The 25,872-nt window shown below is 44.8% G+C and overlaps 2 protein-coding genes across 3 annotated transcripts in view; both read left to right on the forward strand.

The window, feature by feature from the left end:
- The window catches only part of LOC139554480 (zinc finger protein ZFPM2-like), a 104,713-nt gene extending 95,938 nt beyond the window's left edge, over positions 1 to 8,775 (forward strand). For both annotated transcript variants that reach the window (XM_071367293.1, XM_071367294.1), the window contains 3 exons: positions 2,890 to 3,096; positions 4,101 to 4,343; positions 5,558 to 8,775. In XM_071367293.1, coding sequence (XP_071223394.1) covers positions 2,890 to 3,096; positions 4,101 to 4,343; positions 5,558 to 7,980 — 2,873 coding nt within the window. In that variant the 3' untranslated portion in view covers positions 7,981 to 8,775. The remainder of the gene's footprint in view (positions 1 to 2,889; positions 3,097 to 4,100; positions 4,344 to 5,557) is intronic.
- Positions 8,776 to 18,079: 9,304 nt separating this feature from the next.
- On the forward strand, positions 18,080 to 25,800 carry LOC139554481 (probable C-mannosyltransferase DPY19L4). Its single transcript, XM_071367295.1, has 20 exons — positions 18,080 to 18,329; positions 18,616 to 18,715; positions 18,826 to 19,002; positions 19,221 to 19,345; positions 19,623 to 19,713; positions 19,923 to 20,044; positions 20,241 to 20,386; positions 20,734 to 20,857; positions 21,113 to 21,247; positions 21,446 to 21,577; positions 21,838 to 21,939; positions 22,138 to 22,211; positions 22,413 to 22,571; positions 22,697 to 22,816; positions 22,913 to 23,033; positions 23,709 to 23,765; positions 23,887 to 23,969; positions 24,129 to 24,261; positions 24,471 to 24,629; positions 24,822 to 25,800. The coding sequence occupies exons 1-20, from the start codon at positions 18,303 to 18,305 to the stop codon at positions 24,984 to 24,986; spliced, it is 2,352 nt and encodes a 783-aa protein (XP_071223396.1). The 5' UTR covers positions 18,080 to 18,302; the 3' UTR covers positions 24,987 to 25,800.
- Positions 25,801 to 25,872: the final 72 nt, after the last annotated feature.

Genomic DNA, 25,872 nt, shown 5'->3' on the forward strand with positions numbered 1-25,872 from the left:
TAGCATCAGACAAGGTTCTACAGACTGTTGACATCTAGTGGAAGCCGTAGGAAGTGCAAACTGACCCATATCCCACTGTGTATTCGATAGGCGATGAGTTGAAAATCGACCAACCTCAGATTTCCCACTTCCTGTTTGGATTTCTTCTCAGGTTTTTGCCTGCCATATGAGTTCTGTTATACTCACAGACATAATTCAAACAGTTTTAGAAACTGCAGTGTTTTCTATCCAATACTAATAATATGCATATATTAGCAACTGGGACTGAGGAGCAGGCAGTTTACTCTGGGCACCTTTCATCCAAGCTACTCAATACTGCCCATGCAGTCATAAGAAGTTAAGAACAAATTCTTATTAACAAAGACAGCCTACACCGGCCAAACCCGGACGACGCTGGGCCAATTGTGCACCGCCCTATGGGACTCCTAATCACGGCCGGTTGTGATACAGGCCAATTTCATCCTTTACAAACCTTTGTTGCTGCAGTTGCTGCTTGGCTTTGAGAAGTGATTGGCAGAATTTTCTTTGAATTCTTACTTGTTACTATAAACAGTATATTTTAAAATCTAGTACCTTGCTAAGAAATCACCTGCAATTATAATTCGAAGGTTATGTGAATCCATCACATTACATGTAATGGGTGAACGTATACACGTAATGTTGAAATAGCAATTGTCAGAGCCTTATATTCTCAACATAAGGCTTTAGCTGAAGTCAATCATACTAGTTCCATTCACATGCGTATGATTGTTTTGTGTGTTTGCCATGCACATCTTCAAATGGAGAGGTACTAGAATCCAGCAGAAGCATTGTCCAGCTGGTCTGTCAGTACCCTGTGTCTTTCTTCTAGTGTTTAGCTCCAAAGTATCATGGTTAGCTCGTTATCTCGGCAGCCAGACTTTTGTAAATAGTCATATTAAAAGATGGAGGCTGTCATTGGGAGAGAGAGAAATGTTATCATGGCTCCAAAGCCTTCCTTTCTTGTTCTTCTGCCTAATTAGTTTGTTCTCTGGCCTCCTGTGGAATGTTCCATGCCAAGGCTTCTAGAATTAGATTTTCCAGGACTTTCATATGAAAAGTGTTTGTTCTAGGATGTAAACTCAGCAAAAAAAAAGAAACGTCCTCTCACTGTCAACTTTGTTTATTTTCAGCAAACTTAACATGTGTAAATATTTGTATGAACATAACAAGATTCAACAACTGAGACATAAACTGAACAAGTTCCACAGACATGTGACTAACAGAAATTTAAAAATGTGTCCCTGAACAAAGGTCAAAATCAAAAGTAACAGTATCTGGTGTGGCCACCAGCTGCATTAAGTACTGCAGTGCATCTTCTCTTCATGGACTGCACCAGATTTGCCAGTTCTTGCTGTGAGATGTTACCCCACTCTTCCACCAAGGCACCTGCAAGTTCCCAGACATTTCTGGGGGGAATGGCTCTAGCCCTCACCCTCCGATCCAACAGGTCCCAGACGTGCTCAATGGGATTGAGATCAGGGCTCTTCGCTGGCCATGGCAGAACACTGACATTCCTGTCTTGCAGGAAATCACGCACAGAACGAGCAGTATGGCTGGTGGCATTGTCATGCTGGAGGGTCATGTCAGGATGAGCCTGCAGGAAGGGTACCACATGAGGGAGGAGGATGTCTTCCCTGTAACGCACAGCGTTGAGATTGCCTGCATTGACAACAAGCTCAGTCCAATGATGCTGTGACACACCGCCCCAGACCATGACGTACCCTCCACCTCCAAATCGATCCCGCTCCAGAGTATAGGCCTCGGTGTAACGCTCATTCCTTCGACGATAAACGCGAATCTGACCGTCACCCCTGGTGAGACAAAACCGCGACTCGTCAGTGAAGAGCACTTTTCTCCAGTCCTGTTTGGTCCAGCGACGGTGGCTTTGTGCCCATAAGCAACACTGTTGCCAGTGATGTCTGTTGAGGACCTGCCTTACAACAGGCCTACAGGCCCTCAGTCCAGCCTCTCTCAGCCTATTGCGGATAGAGCACTGATGGAGGGATTGTGCATTCCTGGTGTAACTCGGGCAGTTGTTGTGGCCATCCTGTACCTGTTCCGCAGGTGTGATGTTCGGATGTACCGATCCTGTGCAGGTTTTTGTTTCATGTGGTCTGCCACTGCGAGGACGATCAGCTGTCCGTCCTGTCTCCCTGTAGCGCTGTCTTAGGCGTCTCACAGTACAGACATTGCAATTTATTGCTCTGGTCACATCTGCAGTCCTCATGACTCCTTGCAGTATGCCTAAGGCACGTTCACGCAGATGAGCAGGGACCCTGGGCATCTTTCTTTTGGTGTTTTCCAGAGTCAATAGAAAGGCCTCTTTAGTGTCCTAAGTTCTCATAACTGTGACCTTAATTGCCTACCGTCTGTAAGCTGTTAGTGTCTTAACGACCGTTCCACAGGTGCATGTTCATTAATTGTTTATGGTTCATTGAACAGGCATGGGAAACAGTGTTTAAACCCTTTACAATGAAGATCTGTGAAGTTATTTAGATTTTTACGAATCATCTTTGAAAGACAGGGTCCTGAACAAGGGACGTTTCTTTTTTTGCTGAGTTTATATTGAATGCGGTGGACTGCATGGGTTTTACTCATGTTTGACTTGCACAGAGTGAATTCCTTTAATACATTTTCAAGCTGGTGTATCTGAATATGACTTATTAATCATGTAGCCTAAGCCCTAAGCAATTGCACAGTGTGCGAACTGAAGCAGAGAGCCTACCATATACTTTACGATACAACATTGGAGTATTATTGCAGGCATAGTCTTTTTTTCTACAATACATCTTTTAACTGATATTCAGATATTATAAGTACACAGTTTCTACCTGATTACTACAAAGAAGAACACGTTTTTTCCCCCAGGTGGACAACTTTGGTGCACTACAACCAAACCCATCATGGAAGGAGAGGAGCTAGCTGCGTTTGCTGTGGACTTCTACTCCCGTCTTCAGGCGGTCAACCAGGCAGCTCTCTCTGAGGGAATGTACCCGGCCAGATTGCTGGACTCCATCCAACTATTGCCCCAACAGGCCAACATGGCATCCATACTTCCCAACGCTATAGTCAACAGTAAGTACAACTTAAAGCCTAGGAGACTAGGCTGAGAAATCTTTTCAGATTTCAGAAGAGGCGTTGTTGTGCCCTCTTCACGACTGTGTTGATGTGTGTGTGTGCGTGTGGGTATGTGTCCATCCATTGGGTGTGTTTGTGTGTGTACGTAGGTTTGTGTATTTTTGTGTGTGTGCGTGCGAATGTGTGTGTGTTTGTCTGTCATCAATTAGCTATCTCAGCTTAGATGAGTCTGTTCGGCAGGTATAAGAGCCAACGGGTTCTCCTTGACCTCCAGTTTGTGTTGAAATTAAGTATTTACTCTTCACCCACATAGACAGCACCCCCATCAAATAACAGCCCATTTACTCTGATTAAGGTCTATTGGGTTCAGGTCATCGCTGTTTGACAGTCTATTCCAGCCTAAGTTAACTTAAGCTAAAATGCTTTCCTCACCCAAGAGACCGCACTGATGCTTTTTAGAGAGTCGATTGAGTACAGTGAGATGTGATTGTAATGTCTATGTGTGTGTATTCATCATGATTGGTTAGATTTATAATGCTTTTGTCACGACTTCTCCCGAAGTCGAAGCCTCTCCTTGTTCGGGCGGTGCTCGGCGTCACCGGTCTTCTAGCCATCATTGATCCATTTTTCATTGGTTTTGTCTCATCTTCCTACACACCTGGTTTCCATCCCATTCATTACCTGTTGTAATGTAACCCTCTGTTTCCCTTCATGTCTTTGTCAGAGATTGTTTGTTATTCAGACTCCGTGTTGTTTGTATTGGCGCGCGACGGGTCCTCGTACCCACTTTGTTTTATTTTTATTCATACTTTTGGAGTTATGTTTTTGTTCACAGTCATTAAACAACTCCATTTCATTAAGTTTGATTCTCCTGCGCCTATACTTCCCTGCCACCTACACACACGACTCTGACAGCTTTTCCAGTGCTCAATGCACTGTACATGGTAGGCCTAATGGGGTGAACTCACCTCACCTCTGTATTCATATCTGTCTTTCTGCAGAGGACATCTTCCCTTGTAAGGCGTGTGGGATATGGTACCGCAGTGAGAGGAACCTGCAGGCTCATCTGATGTACTATTGCAGTGGGAGACAGCGGGACTCAGTCTCAGACATGATGGCAGAGCAGTTGGACAGGAAGACTGGTCCCCATCACATGCCCAACGTAGGCCCCGGCCCCTACCCACACTGCAATTTAACTGGATCAGTACAGCAGGCCTTGGAGATGCACTTGAACACCCACAATGGTAAGCTGAGAGGAGAATATGTTGACATTGTTAGGTTCTAAGTTCTGGTACAAATCTAGTCGGATACCAAAAGTCCAACTAGATTTATTCAACACACTGGGCAAAAGCACTCATACAAGCACTCATACAATTCACAGACTCATATATTTATACCTTCCGATTAGGTGGAGTCGCATCCTTGTGTTTCTAGGATCAACGATCAATCTCTGTTGCAGTGCCAGATCTGTGTCTGTGCCTCCTATTTATTATTATTGACCTTGTATTTCAACAGAGAAGACATACAGTTGAAGTCGGAAGTTTACATACACTTAGGCTGGAGTCATGAAAACTGGTTTGTCAACCACTCCACACATTTCTTGTCAACAAACTATAGTTTTGGCAAGTCGGTTAGGACATCTACTTTGTGCATGACACAAGTAATTTTTCCAACAATTGTTTACAGACAGATTATTTCACTTATAATTCATTGTATCACAATTCCAGTGGGTCAGAAGTTTACACTAAGTTGACTGCCTTTCAACAGCTTGGAAAAATCCAGAAAATTATGTCAAGGCCTTGAAATACATCCACAGGTACACCTCCAATTGACTCAAATGATTTTCTGGAATTTCCCGAGCTGTTTAAAGGCTCAGTCAACTTAGTGTTATGTTATGTTTGGGGTAAATCCAAGACAATACATCACTGATTACCACTCTTCATATTTTCAAGCATGGTTGTGGCTGCATCATGTTATGGGTATGCTTGCCATCGGCAAGGGCTATGGAGTTTTATTAGGATAAAAAGAAACAGAATAGAGCTAAGCACAGGCAAAATCCTAGAAGAAAACCTGATTCAGTCTGCTTTCCAACAGACACTGTGTGACACATTCACCTTTCAGCAGTACAGTAACCTAAAACTCAAGGCCAAATATACACTGGAGTTGCTTACCAAGACGACATTGAATGTTCCTGAGTGGCCTAGATACAGTTTTGACTCAAACCGACTTGAAAATCTATGGCAAGATTTGAAAATCGCTGTCTAGAAATGATCAACAACCAACATGACAGAGCTCGAAGATTTTTTTTAAAGAATAATGTGCAAGAATTTTGTGTAGATTGTTGACAAAAAATGTAATACATTTTAATCCCAATTCGTAGCACAACAAAATGTGAAAAAAGTAAATGGGTGGAACTTTCTGAAGGCACTAACAATCTAAAATGTCTTCTTCTCCCCAGGTGTTAAGATGGAGGAGGTGGTGTCCACTGGCAGCAGTAGTATGAAATGCACAGTCTGTGACCTAACAGCGGACTCCCTCCCCAGCCTCCAGCAGCACATTCTCTCCCACCTGTCTCAGACAAGCTACCGGTGCTCCCACTGCCACTTCAGCTTCACCTCCCCCAGGGAACTGGACAAGCACCGGGAGAATCAGGGACACAGCCACAGCCCACTCAGACAGCACGGTCCCAGGCAGGTCGAGACAGAGTACTCTCCCAGGGAGGGCAGCAGCGTGGAGAGGAGCCCCCAGCGAGCCATGGTGAAACGGGGGAAGGAGCTCCTTCAGAGCCCAGTACTGGGTAGCATCCTTGACACCAGGACTAGTCCCAATGCGGAGCTGGAGAAGATGGAGACTTTCCCGGTGAAAGCTGACCCTAACTCAGGAAGCAGGGCTAGTTTCTCCTACACCAGTGTCAAATCGGAACCCTCCAGCCCTCGACAGGCATCCTCACCCATCCAGAACTACATGGGCCCCGCAGCTTTCCCAATGGGGCCATTCTTACCCCCTTTCCCCTTCTCACAGGACATAACAGCCGCCCCCCAGGCCTCGGAGATCCTGGCTAAGATGTCCGAGCTGGTGCACCGTAGACTGAGGCATGGAGATGCTAACAACTACCCCCCTCATGTCATGTACAGCACCCTTGTCCCCAAAGGGGCCACGTGTTTCAAATGCAATATCACTTTCGGTAACTTGGACAACTACTTAGTTCATAAAAAGGACTACTGTAATAGCCGTTGGCAGCACGTGACCAAGCCACATGACTACGCCAGTGTCCTGGACAAAGTGGCTGATACAGGGAGCCCTAGAAGTGGGGGTTTGGGTGGGTTGGGCAGCATGACCATGGGTCAGGGTCATCTATCTGACCACAGCAGTCATCTCATGTCCCCCCGCCTGAACTTGTCAGGACTGGATGTTGGGGAAGGGAAGGCACAAGTACATGCTGAGCTCCCAGGTAGCGTGAAGAACCCCTCCACTCCCACCAGTTCAGATGAGAACCCCTCTATACAGGGAGATGTGACAAGTCCCAAAACATCCCAAACGCCTGAGACAGACGCTAACAAGACAACGTGCGAGCCCTGTAAGATCACCTTTAGTCGTACCGAGACCTACATGGTTCACAAGCAGTATTACTGCGCCACGCGTCATGACCCGCCCATGAAACGAGTGCATGGAAACAAACTGCCCGCCACCCAGAGAATGGTTCGTACGCGGAAACGGAGGAAGGACTTAGAAATTAGTGTTCCCGACCATGAACAACAGAGGCCTCCCATGAGTCATCAGCCACATTACTTTGGGATAGCATCCATTGGAGGACGAGGCATGTACCAAGACCCAGGGAAGATGTATGGTAACCAGTTTCACCCCAGTTACAACTTGTTTCTTGGCATGGTTCCTAAGCATCCAGAGGCTAATCTCCCTGTCACTAAATCCGCTCTGATCTCTCAGTGCAACGCCATAGCTCAAGATGATCGGGACAGCCCTATCGATCTTAGTAAAAAGTGTTTATCATTAAGCCCTGGTAAATTATCTACCGCTCCTAAAAGACTCACGGACTATCACGAGTGCACAGAGTGCAAGATCAGCTTCAACAAAGTGGAAGACTACCTTGCGCACAAACTGAGCTCTTGCCCCATCATTGCTCCAGATCACAAAATATCTGAGGTTGTAAAAAGAGAAGGGTTTAACAACCCAGTAGATGACAACGATACAAACCTGGAGAAATGTGTCACCAATGGAGCCAATAAGGTGTCTTTTCAAACAGGTAGCACTAAAGGGGATCAGCTCGCTGTCATCAAAGAGGAAAGCAGGGACCAGTTCCTGTCCCAAGAATTTAACCCTCCATTATTTAAGAAAATTCGACCTGGTGAACAGATTTCACCCTTTTATGGAATCAAGCCTGCCGACTACACCACAGGTACAGTGGTGATGCAGAGAGAGCTCAGCGAGCAGAGACAGAGCCCCAATGAAGGGAGTGAGGTGGAAAAAGATCAGCCTATGCCTGATGGCTACCAGGAAACACAAGGTGTATTGCCCCAAAATGGCTGCCAGGAGCCTGAGAACACAGAGGACACACTCCAGGACAACAAGCTTGTTAATTCCCATCTCCCAGACAGCCAAGTATCATCCTTGTCAGATTCAGACAGTCCTGTCATTGTCAACCCCAAGAACAGCACTTCCTCATCCTGGTCCTCCCCAGCAGTATCTAAGACAGAGGAGGTCCTACCTTCCTGTGTGAAAAGAAGCCTAAACGGCTCCATCCAGGCAACACAGGGTAACGTCAAATACTGCCGCCCCTGCGACATCCAGTTCAACAACCTGTCCAACTTCATAACGCACAAGAAGTTCTACTGCTCGTCACACACCGCCGAACACGTCAAATGAATTTGGTTCGGTGCCCAGTCTCTCTCCTCCTAAACCTGCCTCACACAGGGTAAATACAGCACTGCTGGTGGACAATCAAGAGTAGCATCTCCTTCAGTTGAATAATGCAAACATGTTTGTGGGACAAAATAAATGTGTCATCCTTTCCCGGTATGTGATTTATATATTTAATTTGAAAAATACTTCAACTGTTAAGATTTTAATTGATATTTAATTGAAAAAAATGTTATATTTAAAGCCTTGTGTCATACGCACAGATAATGTTTGACTTTTGAATGCATATTTATATATTGATTATGAAGAGAGGTACAACAAACGATTTGGGGTTGAAAAGCCTCAAACACTAGTCTATCTGTACAGATTTTTATTTTAGTATGTTTACCATCATTAGGTGATACAAGAATCGTGTTTTTTGAAATTATAGGACATGTTTGTTAATCTTATATTTCAGTGTAGAACTTTGTCATGTACTTATGTGTAAATTGTAGCTTGTATATTCATTTAAATGTCTGATTTTACTCTGATGCAAAACTTGTTCTGTTGATTTTGTTCTCCTTTTATATCTCTATTAAAAAGTGAATTCACATTTTTATTTTGTCTGATTTGATGAATTGTTGATAAAATGTTTATGAGTATTGACCATGAAGGTTGGGTGATGTGATCGTTCCAATGTCAAAAAAATACATTGTTAAAATGTGTTGCTATGCATGCCTGTGTTCGGAATGAAATTCCTCAAAATGTTTGATATTTTTATTTAATGTGTTGTGGAAATTTGAATAAAAATCTCAGGCACAACTTGCTTTGTGATGTCTATCAACAGTATCTCCTACCTCAAATATGCATCCTCACAATACACACGTGAGGTTACATCACCACCTAGTGGGTGTATATTGAATAGATAGAACAAGCATTTAAAATATCTGCATACCAAGGATACTCATGACTGACTTGGACACCACTTTTATGCATGCTAATATCTACAGGGGGCTTTTGGCTATTTCAAAATGCTAAGTCATTTATGTTGAAGGAAATGGAAAAATAAATTCAACAATGTTCTGCAGTCTGACCATTCCATTTGGCGTAGTAAGGGTTGAATGTCTTCATGGCATTTGTTACTTTTGTGCATCTCACAGCCTCAGCCTACATTACAGTGCAGAATTCAATATATATGACCTGAAATATCTAGCAAGAACACCAATTTAGTTTTTGCAACAAAAAAAGTTTGTTTTTGCAACATGTCATGTACAACAAGATATGGGAGTTTTACAAACATGTCATTTACAGAAGCATTATTAAGTGTCGTACAAAATGTATTACAAAGTCTCTCTCTCACCTGTTCATCTCATTTGAATTCCATGCTGTCACTGTCACTTGTCCTCTCAAGCTTAACATTGTTGTCATCTATCACACACCAGTTGCCCTTGGAGAGTCCCTCAATGAACCTGACATCTTGATAAGCTAATTTCCTGACGATGGCTCACTGCTCTTCTTACTAGGCGACTTTAACCGCCCGACGTTTGCCTTCAATTCATTTCTTTCCAACTTCCTCTTTCCCCTTCTTGCCTTTTTTGACCTCACCCTTTCCCAATCCCCTCCAATTCACAAGGCAGGCTATATGCTTGATCTTTACTTGAGGTTGTTTGCCTACTAATTTCACTTCAACCCCCCTCTGATCACTACTTTGTTTCCTTTTCTGTCTCCCTCTGCTCCAACCCTAACCACTCAGCCTCTTCCCAGTTGGTCATGCGCTGTCACAATCTTCTCTCTCTCTCTCGACGACTGGTCCCAGGTTGACGACAGCCGCTCCTCATTCACTCATCCTATTAGGTCCACTGGTCCCACTCTCACAGAACTACCCTATGCCTTGACCGTTTTATCCACTCTCTCCAAATGAAATCCTGCAACTAGTGAGGTCTGGCGACCCGACAACCTGCCCACTCAACACCATCTCCTCCCTACTCCAGACCATCTCTGGAGGCCTTCTCCCATTCCTCACTTCCCTCATCAACTCATCCCTGACCACTGGCTGCATCCCCTCTGACTTTAAAATGGCTCGAGTCGCTCCCCCCTCAAGAAACCAACACAACTTACTGTATCTGGACGTCAAAAACTATAGACCTTTATCCCTTCTTTCTTTTCTTTCCAAAACAATTGAGAGTACTTTCTCTGATCAACTGAGGACTTATCTCTCTCAGGACGATCTTCGTGACCCTAACCAGTCAGCCTTCAAGACGGGTCTCTCAAACGAGACTGCTCTTCTCTGTGTCACGGAGGCTCTCCGTATTGCCAAAGCTGACTCTCTCTCCTCTGTTCTCATCCTCCTAGATCTATCCGCTGCTTTTGACACTGTCAGATCCTCCTCTCCACCCTCTCAGGGCGGGGCGTCTCAGGCTCTGCACACTCTTGGATTGCATCATACCTGGCAGGCCGCTCTTACCAGGTGACGTGGAGAGGATCTGTGTCTGCACCACGTACTCTCACTACTGGTGTCCCCCAGGTCTTGGGTCTAGGCCCTCCCCTCTTCTCTCTATACACCAAGACACTCGGCTCAGTCATACCCTCACATATGCTCATATCATTGCTATGCGAATGACAGTCAACTACTTTTCTCCTTCCCCCCTTCTGACACCCAGGTGGCGACACGCATCTCTGCGTTCCTGGCAGATATCTCATCTTGCATGTCGGCCGACCACCTAAAGCTCAAATTCGACGGAGCTGCACTTCCACCCTGGGAAGGCCTGCCCGCTCAAAGACCTCTCCATCATGGTTGACAACTCCACATTGTCACCCTCCCAGAGTGCAAAGAACCTTGGCATGACCCTGGACACCCTGTCGTTCTCTGCAAACATCAAAGCAGTGACTCGCTCTTGCAGGTTCATGCTCTATAACATCCGTAGAGTATGACACTACTTCACACAAGAAGCGGCGCAGGTCCTAATCCAGGCACTTGTCGTCTCTTGTCTGGACTACAGCCCTCCTGGTTTTCAACCTTCCCAAGTTCTCCCATGTCACCCCGTTCCTCCACACAATTCACTGGCTTCCAGTCGAAGCTCGCATCTACTCCAAGACCATGGTGCTTGCCTACGGAGCAGCAAGAGGAACTTCTACCTCTACCTTCAGGCTATGTTCATACCCTTCACCCCAACCCGAGCACTCTGTTCTGCCACCTCTGGTCTCTTGGCCCACCCACCCCTACGGGAGGGCAGCTCCCGCTCAGCCCAGTCCAAGCTCTTCTCTGTCCCCGAGTCCCTGCCCATCTTCCGACAGCATCTACTAAGCTAACATATGTAATTGTTTTAAGATGGCCATACTGTGGATCATTTAGCTATTTGATTTAGAATTTTAGGACCCCTTTATTTGATAAAATATAGAATTTTGGCCTTTACAACTATATTCCATAGAAACGCATTGAATAAATTGAAAAAAAGTTGAAAAATATATTATAAGGAATAAGGTTTTGAAGTGTCTGTCCTACAGTACTAGGAAATATAAGAAAGCTCATAAAAATATATACACTGCTCATAAAAATAAAGGGAACACTTAAACAACACAATGTAACTCCAAGTCAATCACACTTCTGTGAAATCAAACTGTCCACATAGGAAGCAACACTGATTGACAATAAATTTCCCATGCTGTTGTGCAAATGGAATAGACAACAGGTGGAAATTATAGGCAATTAGCAAGACACCCCCAATAAAGGAGTGGTTCTGCAGGTGGTGACCACAGACCACTTCTCAGTTCCTATGCTTCCTGGCTGATGTTTTGGTCACTTTTGAATGCTGTCGGTGCTTTCACTCTAGTGGTAGCATGAGACGGAGTCTACAACCCACACAAGTGGCTCAGGTAGTGCAGCTCATCCAGGATGGCACATCAATGCGAGCTGTGGCAAGAAGGTTTGCTGTGTCTGTCAGCGTAGTGTCCAGAGCATGGAGGCGCTACCAGGAGACAGGCCAGTACATCAGGAGACGTGGAGTAGGCCAACAACCCAGCAGCAGGACCGCTACCTCCGCCTTTGAGCAGGAGGAGCACTGCCAGAGCCCTGCAAAATGACCTCCAGCAGGCCACAAATGCATGTGTCTGCTCAAACGGTCAGAAACAGACTCCATGAGGGTGGTATGAGGGCCCGACGTCCACAGGTGGGGGTTCTGCTTACAGCCCAACACCGTGCAGGTCGTTTGGCATTTGCCAGAGAACACCAAGATTGGCAAATTCGCCGGTCTACAGGTGATCTTGGTTCTGCTCTGTGTGTTACGAGAGAGTTTGTTTTTGACCATTCCAGTTTATCATATATATAGCGGTTGGTCTTTCAGAGTAGTGAATTTGATGTACATGGACTTTTTGTAATGCTGGTCATATTTACTCTCCCTGATAGATTTTCTTAATGTTGTCTTCTATCAGATTAACATGGCTCTGGTCTGCCACACACATCTCTGTTTGACTAGACTTTCTCATCACAAAGCTAAGCAGAGAGACTTTATAAAGCAGTTCCCAAAATACCCCCAAGAACTCAACATGTTCCCGGATCTATTTTTAAACTGCCTATATCTGCCTCTGATTCATTTAACTGGTTCTGTTCCGACTGAAGGTGGTGGTATCATTTTATAGAAGTAGACCTCTCCAAGGAACTGGATTAATCAGGTCCCGTTACAGATATGGAAAATATAGTATTGGGTGGACGGACCCCACCATAGCTCTGTCCATCAAAACACTGATGACTAGACTATTCATGCAGCCAGCAGTAGAATTGGAGTCTAGACTTAGAGCCATTACACAGTTGACTATAACCTCATATTTGGATACTAAGCACTGAGTTTGTTCGAACTTCATTACTATTGATCAAAGCCATGTTATATGGTGAATTACAGTATGATCAATATTGAAACAGTGGAAACTGCTCACATCAGGTCAATCTAAGACAATGTCCCCCTGTAATATATTGCTCATCATACAGACTAGTCGACTAGGTCTATGTCAAAGAAAAGCTGTGGCAGCACAGGCTGCTAAGGAAACGCCTGTCCATCTTTACTCCTTTGATTTTCTTGTCATAATGCTTCTGGAGACACCAGGCTGTTTCATTCTCCATGATGTAACATAATACATTTTTGAGTGATCCATACTTGATGAGAACCTAGTAGCTGAGGACTGTAACTGTTTTTCATAAATGTTGTGTTTTGCATTGACTTCTGTTTCGCTTTACATTGTATTTATTGGTTGTTGTGTTGTTGTGATCAGGGCATCCTTGGAAGTGACAACATGGTCTCAATGGGTTTTCCCTGAATAAATAAATAAAGAACAATAATGGTCATAAAAATGGTTTTATCCGACCCTTACAGAATAACCACATGATTTCTATTTGTATTTATTAGGGATCCCCATTAAGGTTAGCTTCTGCCAAGGCAGCAGCTACTCTTCCTGGGGTCCAAACACAATAAGGCACTTACATTACATCATTACACCTCTACATATCTACAATACAAAAATGTATAATACCACCATACAACAATATTACAATGTATGTGTGTGTAGAGTGCGTGTGCTAGCGCCTGTGTGCGTATGCATGTTATGGCAACCCGGGGAACAGCACAGAGCTACAAAGGAAGGAGCAGGACCATGGACAGCTCTACAGGCATAGAGAGGCCGAGGTAAGTTAACACCATGGACAGCTCTACAGGGATAGAGAGGCCAAGGTGAGTTAACACCATGGTCAGCTCTACAGGGATAGAGAGGCCAAGGTGAGTTAACACCATGGACAGCTCTACAGGGATAGAGAGGCCAAGGTGAGTTAACACCATGGACAGCTCTACAGGGATAGAGAGGCCAAGGTGAGTTAACACCATGGACAGCTCTACAGGGATAGAGAGGCCAAGGTGAGTTAACACCATGGACAGCTCTACAGGGATAGAGAGGCCAAGGTGAGTTAACACCATGGACAGCTCTACAGGGATCGAGAGGCCAAGGTGAGTTAACACCATGGACAGCTCTACAGGGATAGAGAGGCCAACTTGAGTTAACACCATGGACAGCTCTACAGGGATAGAGAGGCCAAGGTGAGTTAACACCATGGACAGCTCTACAGGGATAGAGAGGCCAAGGTGAGTTAACACCATGGACAGCTCTACAGGCACCAACAGATTCAACACCAATACTACCCAGTCCAGGTGCTGCAACCAATTAGACCTGGAATTGGTCACACCTGTCAATACCCCAATGGGTATAGGTAGCGGTGCAGTCACTTGGGCAGACAGGCAGAGGGTACGCCTAAACCTCAGAAGAACCAGAGTGAGTATGATAAGCACCTTGATTAGACACCAAAGAAGATACTAGGCAATGTTTGACTCACCTGTCTCTCGCTCTTCCTTTTCTTTGCCCCCAAAGGAAAAGGACCCATTCCCGGGCAGCACGCCACCCAGCAAAAGATGAGAGAAAACATTAGCCATGAAATGCTTTGAAAGGCATCAACAGCATTATCCCAGAAACACTAGACCCACTCCAATTTGAGTACTGCCCCAACAGATCCACAGATGATGCGATCTCTATTGCACTCCACACTGCCCTTTCACACCTGGACAAAAGGAACACCTATGTGAGAATGTTATTCATGAACTACACCTCAGCGTTCAACACCATAGTGCCCTCAAAGCTCATGCCTAAGCTTAGGACTAAACACTTCCCTCTGCAACTGGATCCTGGACTTCCCGAGGGGTCACCCCCAGGTGGTAAGGGTAGGTAACAACACATCCGCCACGCTGATCCTCAACACGGGGGCCCCTCAGGGGTGCGTGTTCAGTCCCCTCCTGTACTCCCTGTTCACTCATGACTGCACGGCCAGGCACGACTCCAACACCATCGTTAAGTTTGCCGATGACACAACAGTGGTAAGCATGATCACCGACAACGTTGAGACAGCCTATAGGGAGATCAGAGACATGACCGTGTGGTGAAAGGACAACAACCTGTCCCTCAACGTGATCAAGACAAAGGAGATGATTGTGGACTACAGGAAAAAGAGGACTGAGCACTCCCCCATTCTCATCGACGGGGCTGCAGTGGAGCAGGTTGAGAGCTTCAAGTTCCTTGGTGTGCACATCACCAACAAACTAACATGGTCCAAGCACACCAAGACAGTCGGGAAGAGGGCACGACAAAACCTATTCCGCCTCAGGAGACTGAAAAGATTTGGCATGGGTCCTCAGATCTTCAAAAGGTTTTACAGCTGCACCATCGAGAGCATCCTGACGGGTTGCATCACTGCCTGGTATGGCAACTGCTCGGCCTCCGACCACAAGGCACTACAGAGGGTAATGCGTACGGCCCAGTACATCACCGAGGCCAAGCTTCCTGCCATCCAGGACCAGACGGTGTCAAGAGGAAGGCCCTAAAGATTGTCAAAGACTCCAGCCACCCTAGTCATTGACTGTTCTCTCTGCTACCGCACTGCAAGCGGTACCAGAGTGCCAAGTCTAGGTCCAAGATGCAGATTCAACCCCCAAGCCATAAGACTCCTGAAAATCTAATCAAATGGCTACCCAGACTATTTCCATTGCCCCCCCCCCCCCATCTTCTACACTGCTGCTACTCTCTGTTATCTATGCATAGTCACTTTAATAACTCTACCTACATGTACATTTTACCTCGACACCGGTACCCCCTGTATATACAGTAGCCACGCTATTGTTATTTTACTGCTACTCTTCAATTATTTGTTATTTTTATCTCTTATTTTTGTTGTTGTATTTTCTTAAAACTGCATTGTTGGTTAAGGGTTTGTAAGTAAGTATTTCACTGTAAGGTCTACTACACCTGTTGTATTCGGCGCATGTGACAAATACAATTAGATTTGGTCAGTAGGTGTGTGGTTCAGTACTTGTAGTCAGTAGTTTTGTGGTTGTGATCACTAGCTAGTTGTGGAAAATCATGGTCAGAAGTTTTATGGTTGTGATCACTAGCTAGTTGTGGACAATCATGGTCAGAAGTTTTGTGGTTGTGATCACTAGCTAGTTGTGGACAATCATGGTCAGAAGTTTTGTGGTTGTGATCACTAGCTAGTTGTGGACAATCATGGTCAGAAGTTTTGTGGTTGTGATCACTAGCTAGTTGTGGACAATCATGGTCAGAAGTTTTGTGGTTGTGATCACTAGCTAGTTGTGGACAATCATGGTCAGAAGTTTTGTGGTTGTGATCACTAGCTAGTTGTGGACAATCATGGTCAGAAGTTTTGTGGTTGTGATCACTAGCTAGTTGTGGACAATCATGGTCAGAAGTTTTGTGGTTGTGATCACTAGCTAGTTGTGGACAATCATGGTCAGAAGTTTTGTGGTTGTGATCACTAGCTAGTTGTGGACAATCATGGTCAGAAGTTTTGTGGTTGTGATCACTAGCTAGTTGTGGACAATCATGGTCAGAAGTTTTGTGGTTGTGATCACTAGCTAGTTGTGGACAATCATGGTCAGAAGTTTTGTGGTTGTGATCACTAGCTAGTTGTGGACAATCATGGTCAGAAGTTTTGTGGTTGTGATCACTAGCTAGTTGTGGACAATCATGGTCAGAAGTTTTGTGGTTGTGATCACTAGCTAGTTGTGGACAATCATGGTCAGAAGTTTTGTGGTTGTGATCAGCAGTTGTGGTTGAGTAGTTGTGGGGCTCAAAACATGTGGAGCTCTGCTGCAACATATTCCTGTTCAATACCTTTGCCTAGTATCCTGTAAGGAAGTCCTTGCTTTTTGAGGTTGGCACATACCCTCCCCCTACATCTCTGTCCCTACGAACCCCTACATATTACTGTATGATAAACTCCAGTCGGTTTGAGCCATGTTTCCTGCACACAAATCACATCAGGATTAGCCGGCAGTGAACTGCTTGAACTCCATGCCAACAGACTTCGAGCATTTCATTGTGGTACTACCACCATAAACAAGATCCAGTAATACATGATTCTAACCTCTTCCCATGTCAACCCTGTCATACTCAGATGTCTCCCAGCCGCTTTTCACTATTAGCTGAATCCTCTCTGTTTTAGACTCTACTTTAGCAGTGCTATTGACAGCTCCTGCTATGAACATCACCAGCTTTCTCTTATCTATGTATACCATATCGCCGCCTACCTGCCACGTAATCCCCGGTCTAGATGCTCCTACCCATCTCTCCCTTGAACCTGTATCTCCCTAGACCTGGACCACCCTCACTGCCTCAGCATGACACCCTTCTCTCCACTCTCAGTTGTTACACCTCAATCAAAGGGTACATATGCCCTCACATAATAACTCATATATCTATGGTTACTTTATCTGGCAGTAACCTGTCCTTGAAGTGTAACAGAATAGACAGGCTATCTAACCCTAACTCCACCCCTTGTTGCTTGCAATCTTTGAATATTCACTAGAATGTTGTCGCTTACCTCTTTAGTGCAAACACTCACAGTCACTCACTCCTGTTATCACCCCTTTAATCCACTGCTTCCCTGCTTGATCAGTCCAGCTGCTCGACACCACCTTACACTTCCCTATTTGTTTCACTCTGTGAGATTTTTCCCTCTGCACAATGTTCTTACACAACAACAAGCTCCAGCTCTTAACACTTTAGCATTGACAACTTCCCCAATCAACTATTTTATCACAGCCGTCAACCTTATCGGACTCATTACCCCAACCCGCCCTAAACTTCAGAATCACTTTATGCTCCTCCTCACCTCACGACATATCTTGCCCTTCCTCGACACTCTCTACCAACGAACTGCCGCTAGCCTTGGAAACGATGTTGTTCTCTTCAAACTTCATTTTCAAACTCCTCTGTGCCTCCATAGACCTCTCGCTTCCCTTCAAACCCCTGCTCCCTTTCTTTTTCTCTTTTCTACTCCCCCCTTTATTTGTACCACTGCTCCATACCTGTTTCACTTTCTTCCCCCATCACTATCTCCTACCATCTCTGACCCAGTTACAGCCCTGCCGAACCGCAGCCACACAGAGTAAAGTAAAGTTTTATTGTTTGTTTATCAACGATTGATACCGGAGTTCCTGAACAGTTTTAGTATCATCTCGTGATGCACTCTTTGTTTTGTTTATTTTCCTGATTTAGACCTAGCTATGTTGAAGACTTCTTCCTCGGGAGTTCTAACAGAAACATTTAGCTAGTTTCCACACTGCCATCTAGTGTGTAGGAGAAGGGTTGATGACAGTAGGGAAGAAATGGTTGGTTAAAGAAATCGCTTGAGGACTCGGGAGTAGCTAGCTAGCTCGTTAGTCATTCGTTGAATCAAGTTCGAAGACAAACTCGTTAGCTAGCTAAGTATTAGCAAGCTAGTAGTAGTAGTAGTAGCTCTGTTAATGTCATGGAATTGCTGTGAATCTCTGGTAGGTAGCTAGGTATTCGTTAGCTTAGCCATCTAGATAGCTACCTGTTTGTACAGATATGTCATAATTTGCTAGGACTTTATCGGTATGCTAATTTTGGTTAGCTAGCTAGCAGACTAGCTAACCTTAACATTGTTAGTTAACGTTATCTAGCAGGCCAGAAGTAACGTTAGCTAGAATGGTAGCTAGTTAGCCAGGAAATAGCTGCAGTTACGTTAGCTGTGTGGATTATGTTAGGCCAGGGTGTCTGACCCATAATGTGAATATGCCTCTTGTGGTTTAACAGGATATGACAGAGTTGAGATGCCGGAAAACAGTGGTAAAGGAGGGAGAAGAGGATGAGCACCAGCAATGTGAATCTGAACCTTGCTCAGAGAATTTTACAAGTAACCAACCACACTCAATCTGTGTCGACTGTAGGCCTGCATGGTTTGGTGACGGCCAGGACATAAATGTATGTGGGTGAAGTTGTAATGTATTCCTTTTCTTTTACCAGTGGACAAGGTTAGTCTGAAGGAGAAGTGTTCAGAGGACACAGATGGAGCTACCTGTGGGGTTCAGGAGAAAGAGAAGGAAGATGAAGAGGAGGAGGAGAAGAAGGAAGAAGATAAAAAGGAGGAGGCAGACAGTCAGAAGCCCTCTCCTGTCAAAAGAAAACGGGGCGCCTGCAGATGTGAGTGGAGCTCTTGTTATTTTCTCACTGTAAGGGTAGGGATGAAGCCTCTCACGGATGAATCTCTTTCACCAGATACTTCCTCCAATGCTATGTGCAAATAGCCTGGGGACAAGGTTACTCACTGACTGACACAGTAAAAGACATGCGTTGGGTAGTGTGTGACTTTTGTCTGACAATAACGTGATGTTCAAATGTACTCTACCCCCACTCCACAGCGGTTATGCTTCAGAGTCTAGTGAAGCTGTTCTTCGGATGCCTGGCAGCAGTTACATGTGGCATGATGTATGCAGTGTATCTCTACACCTACCACGAGAGGAAGTTCTGGTTTTCTAGCAGACAGGTGGGTAGCGCTAGCCTGGGTACTAGTCTGTGCTACCATTCCACTCCTTACCACTCCATGTCATGCCACACTTGCATGACAAGGAGTAGCAAGGAGTGGAATGATAGCCTATAGACTAGTAACCAGGCTAGGGTAGCGCGGGTGTTCCCCAATCCATTTCTCTCGCTCGCTCTCTCGCTTTCTCTCTCTCTCTCTCTGATACATCGTTAGATAATGGCCAGGTGTTAACAGGAATAAGAACAGTGCTTACCCTGCCTTTGTGTTTATTTTGTTTCAGGAGCTGGAACGGGAAATCACCTTCCAGGGTGGCAGTGGAATCTACTATTACTACTACAAACACATGTTGACAGCACCCTCCTTTGAAAGAGGTAATAGCCTAATCTTTCCCCAAACAAACCAGTATCCAATACAAATCAGTGGTTTTGACATCCAAACCTGAGACAACCTGTCTCACCCAGTCACGGTTATACTGTAACACTATCATATGTTGCCATACTGTTACTACCATCTAAGGTTTTCAGTCATCGTCATCATCTTATTATTCTTGTCTTATGGATTCGTTGTTTTTCTGCTTTAGGGATATACGAGCTGATGAGAGACAACAGGACTGTGTCTGGTCAGACCATCAACGCAGTGGAACGCCTGTCTCTGTACCCAGAGCTTATTACTAGCCTGCTCTATAGAATCACAGGAAGCCAGGTCAGTGCACCACCTGGAGATAATCTCTTTCCCTTGATCAAAAAGATCTGACATGAACTTGTGGGTTTTGGCTGCATGGCAACTTGCGTTAGTTGACGCGCCGCCTACCCACATCGTGCAGTCTTATCACCCATAAAGATGCTAGTGATGTACTCTGTGTGTGTGTCTGACTGGTAGGGTTTCCTCCACCCTGCAGGATGTAATAGAGCCAGTATACTTCTACATCGGGGTGGTGTTTGGCCTCCAGGCTGTCTACGTCACTGCCCTCTTCGTGTCCAGCTGGGTGATGAGTGGCACGTGCGTGGCTGGCATACTGGCTGTGGCCTGGTATGTTATCAACCGGTGAGTGGGAGATGGACACACGATCAGACACAATGTGTGTGTCCCAAGTGGCACCCTATTCCCTTGTGCACTAGTTTTGACCAGGGCCTTACGATGCAGGCTATGTCTGTTTCCCCATTGTCTTGCTTTTTCCAGAGGTGTGCACTTGTACCCTCCCTGTCATGGATTTAAAAGCATAGCATAGGAGTGTTGGCTGGAGGGTAGTTTCCACCATTGTGAAATCCATGAGAGAAAGTGTTTAAGTGTGATGAATCAGGACATAGCCATTATCATGGTCTTCCTAGGCATTCAAACATTACAACGTAACTTGTTTTAATTATGTCATTGTTCATTCATTGTCTCCCCAGACCAGACACAACCAAAGTGGACTATGCCATTCCACTGCGGGACAACTGGGCCTTGCCTTACTTCTCTTGCCAAGTTGCAGCCTTAACCGGATTCCTGAGTAATAACGTTAACTCCGCCTCAGAGGTGAGCTACCTTTGCATGTTACTCCAAATGTAAAAATAGCTTTTTAAACACCTAGGTCATTGGAGTAAGGGAGAGGGATAGAGTGAGACATTCTGTGTATTGCTTTCAATTAAATTGATTTAAAAGCTGTTAAGCCCATCGTTATGTGTGGGATATAGGGAATATGGATATTTTTAGTTTGTGTTTCATCATACCACCTGTCGGTTTTTCCCAGTGGGTAAAATTGACATGATGGCTCTCCCCTCTGTGTTGCAGATGTTCTGTTACCTCCTGATGAGTGCCACCACCTTCACCTTCATCCTGGTGTGGGAGCACAGCCACTACGTGCTCTTCATCCAGGGCCTGGCCCTGTTCCTGCTCGACTCCTTTGACCTGGTGCCGTCCCGCAAGGTACTTACTTAACTGCCCTCCAAAGATATTGTGATATTATCTCATTTTGAAGACCTATTTGCTGACTTTCGTCTTCATGGTTGTTGTAGATGAAACATTTGCTGGAGGATATTTTGGTATGATAAAATGTCAAAGTATTCAGTCAATTGGATATAGTCTCAGTATCTCTGTTTTCTGTCTCTCTGTGTGATTGACAAGATGGCTGACATTCACAAGGTGTACCTGAGCTCTCTCTTCCTGGCCTACGTCCTCCAATTCCAGAACCCAGCCCTGCTCAGCTCTCCTTTGCTCAGCCTCCTCATCAGCTCAGTGCTAGCGAGGTACTTCCAGGTAGAGAGAGCTTCTGACTTACTCTGTGAAACCAAATGGCAGTGAGGCTTTGGAGCTGTAAGTTAGCTTCCACCTTGCACACAAAATGCTGAAATATTGAACATCCACTACCGTTCGCACATGGAGGGAACGTTTGATTGAAGCGTAAGGCGTAAATTAGGCTTAGTAAGATGATGGAAGCTGCTAATGTTAGATAATCAGAGGTTTCTTTGGCAGTTGCCACAATCGCCTTCAAATGTTGTCTGTGGTCTTGTTTTCAGCAAAACATGAAGATGGGCCCCCTAGTGGCCAGACTGATGAAGCTCTTTCTGCATTTCTACCTTTGCTTCACCACCGGGATCACCTTCAGCTATGTGGCCAAGGTGAGAGTCCCTGAGTTTAGGTTCAGTTTCATCAATTTTGTAACATTGTTGGAAATATGGGAGTGTTCCCCCTCTGGATGTGTATTTGAAAGGAAATTGCAACATCTGATTTAACAATCACACAACATGTTGTAGTAGATGGGATTCGAGTTGGAAAATCTAAATGTTCATGTAATATGCATCTAATTTGATTTCCAGCGACTAGTGCCAGTCAGAGAGAGTGATTTCATTTTGAAATTTCTTGAAGTGAAATTCGGACTCAACACAACAACGTGAGTTGTAACACTTTCTAACGTACAACTGACCCAAATATTTGGCATTCAGCAATAAGACAAAGATAAGGTAATTCTAGTGTGATGTCTTATTGTAGTAAATGTAGTAATATTAAGTGTTCAATCATAATGTTAACTAGCAATGAACAACAGTAAATATAAAAATACTGATGAAAATATTGAATGGTTTCTCTTCCTCAGAGACTTTGTGACTAACCGGCTCCTGTGTCAAGAATGCTTCCAGACCCCCAGTCAGGACTTTTTCCTGCGGCTGACCCAAGCATCAGTCCTGCCTTTTTACCTACTGGTCCTCCTTATCTGTCTCATATCAACACTGCAGACCATCTACAGGAGGCTCAGGTTAGAAACTGCACATAGTAGACGGCAAGAGAAGCTGTTGTTTTGTGTTCTCATAATATGGTCGATTTGAAATACAAGAACCTTCATATGGCCGTTCAGTCATTTGTGTGTCTCCATGGTGATAGTGGTGAGCCAATGAAAACGAACCTCAGACTCGAAGATGGACGAATAGGAGAGCAACCCGAGGTCGTCTACCACGTTTTCCACACAATGCTGTTCGGGGCTCTGGCTATGGTCTTTGATGGGTATGTTCCTAAATGATTCAGGTTTACTTGCTATAACCTTTCAGACATGAAAACAAAAAATGGCTGTCATTGTTCACATGTGGTGTTCTCCCGCAGGATGAAGTATTTGTGGACCCCATACGTCTGCATGTTCACAGCGTTTGGCGTGTGTTCTCCAGAGCTCTGGGTGACTTTGTTCAGGTGGCTAAGGCTGAAGTTCATCCACCCTGTGGTACTGGTGAGAGAAGCATTTTCCATTTAATTGTCTCCAGTCACCATAACCTCTACGCTTTGAGTGTGGACATGCCTCCGTCTCCATATTCATAGCTAACAAATAGATTCCAGAACACCAAACAGTCCCTTTGCAAATCAGAATGTTGAATACATTTTATTTGAACTTACTCTACTGGTTGTCAGCTGATTTCGTCCTTATGCAGTTGGAAATGTGAGACAAAATATTCCCAGGAAAGTATTATTTAACCGACTTCAAAACGCACGTGGGCCGCTGTGCGTGGCTATCACGGTTTGTTCATCACCTGAGGCACGCTCACACGATGTAAATACATGCGGCATGCATACTAGCCGATCGCGTGCAGGTGTGTACATGGTTATGCGCGTGTGTCAGGTGACGGAAATATCTGTGCAGTACCAGCGTCTTGAAAAGTCAGGTTAATAATAGATATTTATTCTCACATTTCCAGAGGCACAAGGACCAACTGCAGAGACAACCAGTAGAGTAAGTTCAAATGTAATTTTATTCTGGTGGTAAGAGGAAGCTCTCCAAACAATTGTATTGCTTTGTTTCAGACTGTGATACCTAACTATCACAGTCTGTTTTAGGCTACAAGCACCATATCTGTTCATAATGTAAAAGTATAACATAACTTTTTTGCTGCTTGTTTTACCCAAACAGGCCTTGATATTGAGCACAGCAGTTCCAACCATCATTGGATTCAGTTTATGGAGAGAGGTGAGGTTTGCAATATACGTTAGTATCATCATGTATTAGTATTCTCTTGCTTTGAACTTTTAACAATTAAGGTGACATTTGTAACATGTTAAATTGGCATAACCCTCTGTCCTTCTTTCAGTACTTTCCCCGTGTCATAGCAGAACTATCAGAGCTGCAGGAATTCTATGACCCAGATACAGTCGAGCTGATGAACTGGATAAAGTGTGTAATCTGCCTCATTGCCTCTCACACAGATAATTGAATACGGACTTGAGGGTTACACAGTACGTTCTTACTGAGGGTTCTGACCCACCAACCCATTTCTGCCTCCCTCCCTCTTTTTCTTTCCGTCCCGCCTCTGTTCCTCTCTTTCCTCTCCAGGACCCATGCTCCGATGGCGGCAGTGTTTGCGGGCAGCCCACAGCTGTTGGGTTCGGTGAAGCTGTGCTCAGGTTGGACTGTGACCAGTCTGCCTCTCTACTCAGACATTGACCTGCTGAGGAGGAGTGAGGATGTGAGTAGGGCTACCTGAATCATATGGGGTGCACTTAGTAGAGTAGACGCAAACAGGAGAAAACATTATGAGATAGAACAAATATTATTAATCCTACAGGTTAAAACATATCTCCCGCTGAAACATAGGATAGCTGTTCTCCCTAGTAATCTGTTTTTTCCTTCTGTCAATCCCCCCCCATTTGAAACCTTGTGTTTTGCGTCAAATAGACATACCAGGTGTATGCAATGAGGTCCGCGGAAGATGTCTACAAGATTCTGTCTTTGCACAAGACGAGCTACGTGATAATCGAAGAGTCGCTGTGCAACGAGTTGAGTCATACCAAGGGCTGCAGGATCAAAGACCTGCTGGATATCGCCAACAGCCATGTGAGTATTGTGAACACCACTCCCGATACTGCAACATTATACCGGGCACACACACACACACACTTTGATGATAAACAGTAAATTGTTACAGTACATAACGGCGCTCTCAGAAATATAGCCTATATACATGATTGCGTTCTTGCACATTACTGTTCTTTCTTGCATTGACCGTTGCCCTCCTTCCTCCACCAGGTGGTGTATGACAAAGGCGAGATGTACTCCTTCTCCAAACACGGGCGATTCTGTCATGAGATAAAGATGAACTACTCGCCCTACACAAACTACTTCTCAAGGGTTTTCTGGAACAGGTCCTATCACGTCTACAAAGTCAACTCTGTCATCTCCTTCCAGTACTGAAGACAGCTCCGCTTCAGCCCAACTACTGAGACAAGACTTTCTTCGGTCTCTGCGGTGTCCGTTACCATAGTTGGATGCAATTACAACCCCTTCGCGGGTTGGTTCTCGTAAAATCCGTGGGAAGCGTGTTGATTGAATATTCAGTCCCCGTGACATTCTACGGGGAGTGTAAATTGTCTTGAGATTCTGCACAGTAACAAATCACACATGTAACAGATTGAGATCCATGATGAGAACATTCAGTTGGTCCCCCCGATTTATTGCATGTCAGAAAAGTGGTCAAACTCTTAATGAATAGTTAGGGGCAAAGTTCACAATGCCATGTAAGTCATAGTACTGTATTTTGTTTTCCAAAACACGAATTACTGTGATGTCTTGAGTGAAAGTAAAGCACGCATGCATGTAGGGGAGACAGGTCCACTATTCTCTTGTCATTATTTACCTCTTAATATTGACGCACATGCAGTGCATATGTGTTTTAACAGTTGAAGTTTTCTGCTTTGCGCCTTAGGATGTATTTGCCTGCACACCCCCGTTTCTTCTGTATGATGTAAAAGGGAACTGGCGGATAAGGTTGACCCAGAGCTCACTCTTAAGCCTTTTGGCAAGGTTCCCCAATTTGGCCCGTGGGTGGTTGTATTTGTTTTCTGAGAGGAGAAAATTATATTCGGAAAGTATTCAGACCAATTAACTTTTTCCACATTTTGTTACGTTACAGCCTTATTCTAAAATGGACTACTTTCCGAATGCACTGTGTGTGTGTGCGTGTGTGTGTGTTTTGTTGGACATAAAAGACTGACAAAACACCAGGAAATCAGCTCCAAGTGATTTTAATTTATGAAAGAGAGCCACATGACTGAATAAAAAATATATTTTTTGTCAAACA

This window comes from Salvelinus alpinus, chromosome 26, assembly GCF_045679555.1.
Source record: "Salvelinus alpinus chromosome 26, SLU_Salpinus.1, whole genome shotgun sequence".
NCBI classification, from domain to species: domain Eukaryota; kingdom Metazoa; phylum Chordata; class Actinopteri; order Salmoniformes; family Salmonidae; genus Salvelinus; species Salvelinus alpinus.

Excerpts from the sequence above, each read along its gene's own strand:
- LOC139554481 (XM_071367295.1), top strand. The coding sequence starts at position 18,303 with ATGTCATGGAATTGCTGTGAATCTCTG. Across the intron at positions 21,578-21,837 it reads TGCTAGCGAGGTACTTCCAG|CAAAACATGAAGATGGGCCC; the intron begins GTAGAGAGAGCT and ends TCTTGTTTTCAG. Across the intron at positions 23,766-23,886 it reads GATTCAGTTTATGGAGAGAG|TACTTTCCCCGTGTCATAGC; the intron begins GTGAGGTTTGCA and ends TCCTTCTTTCAG.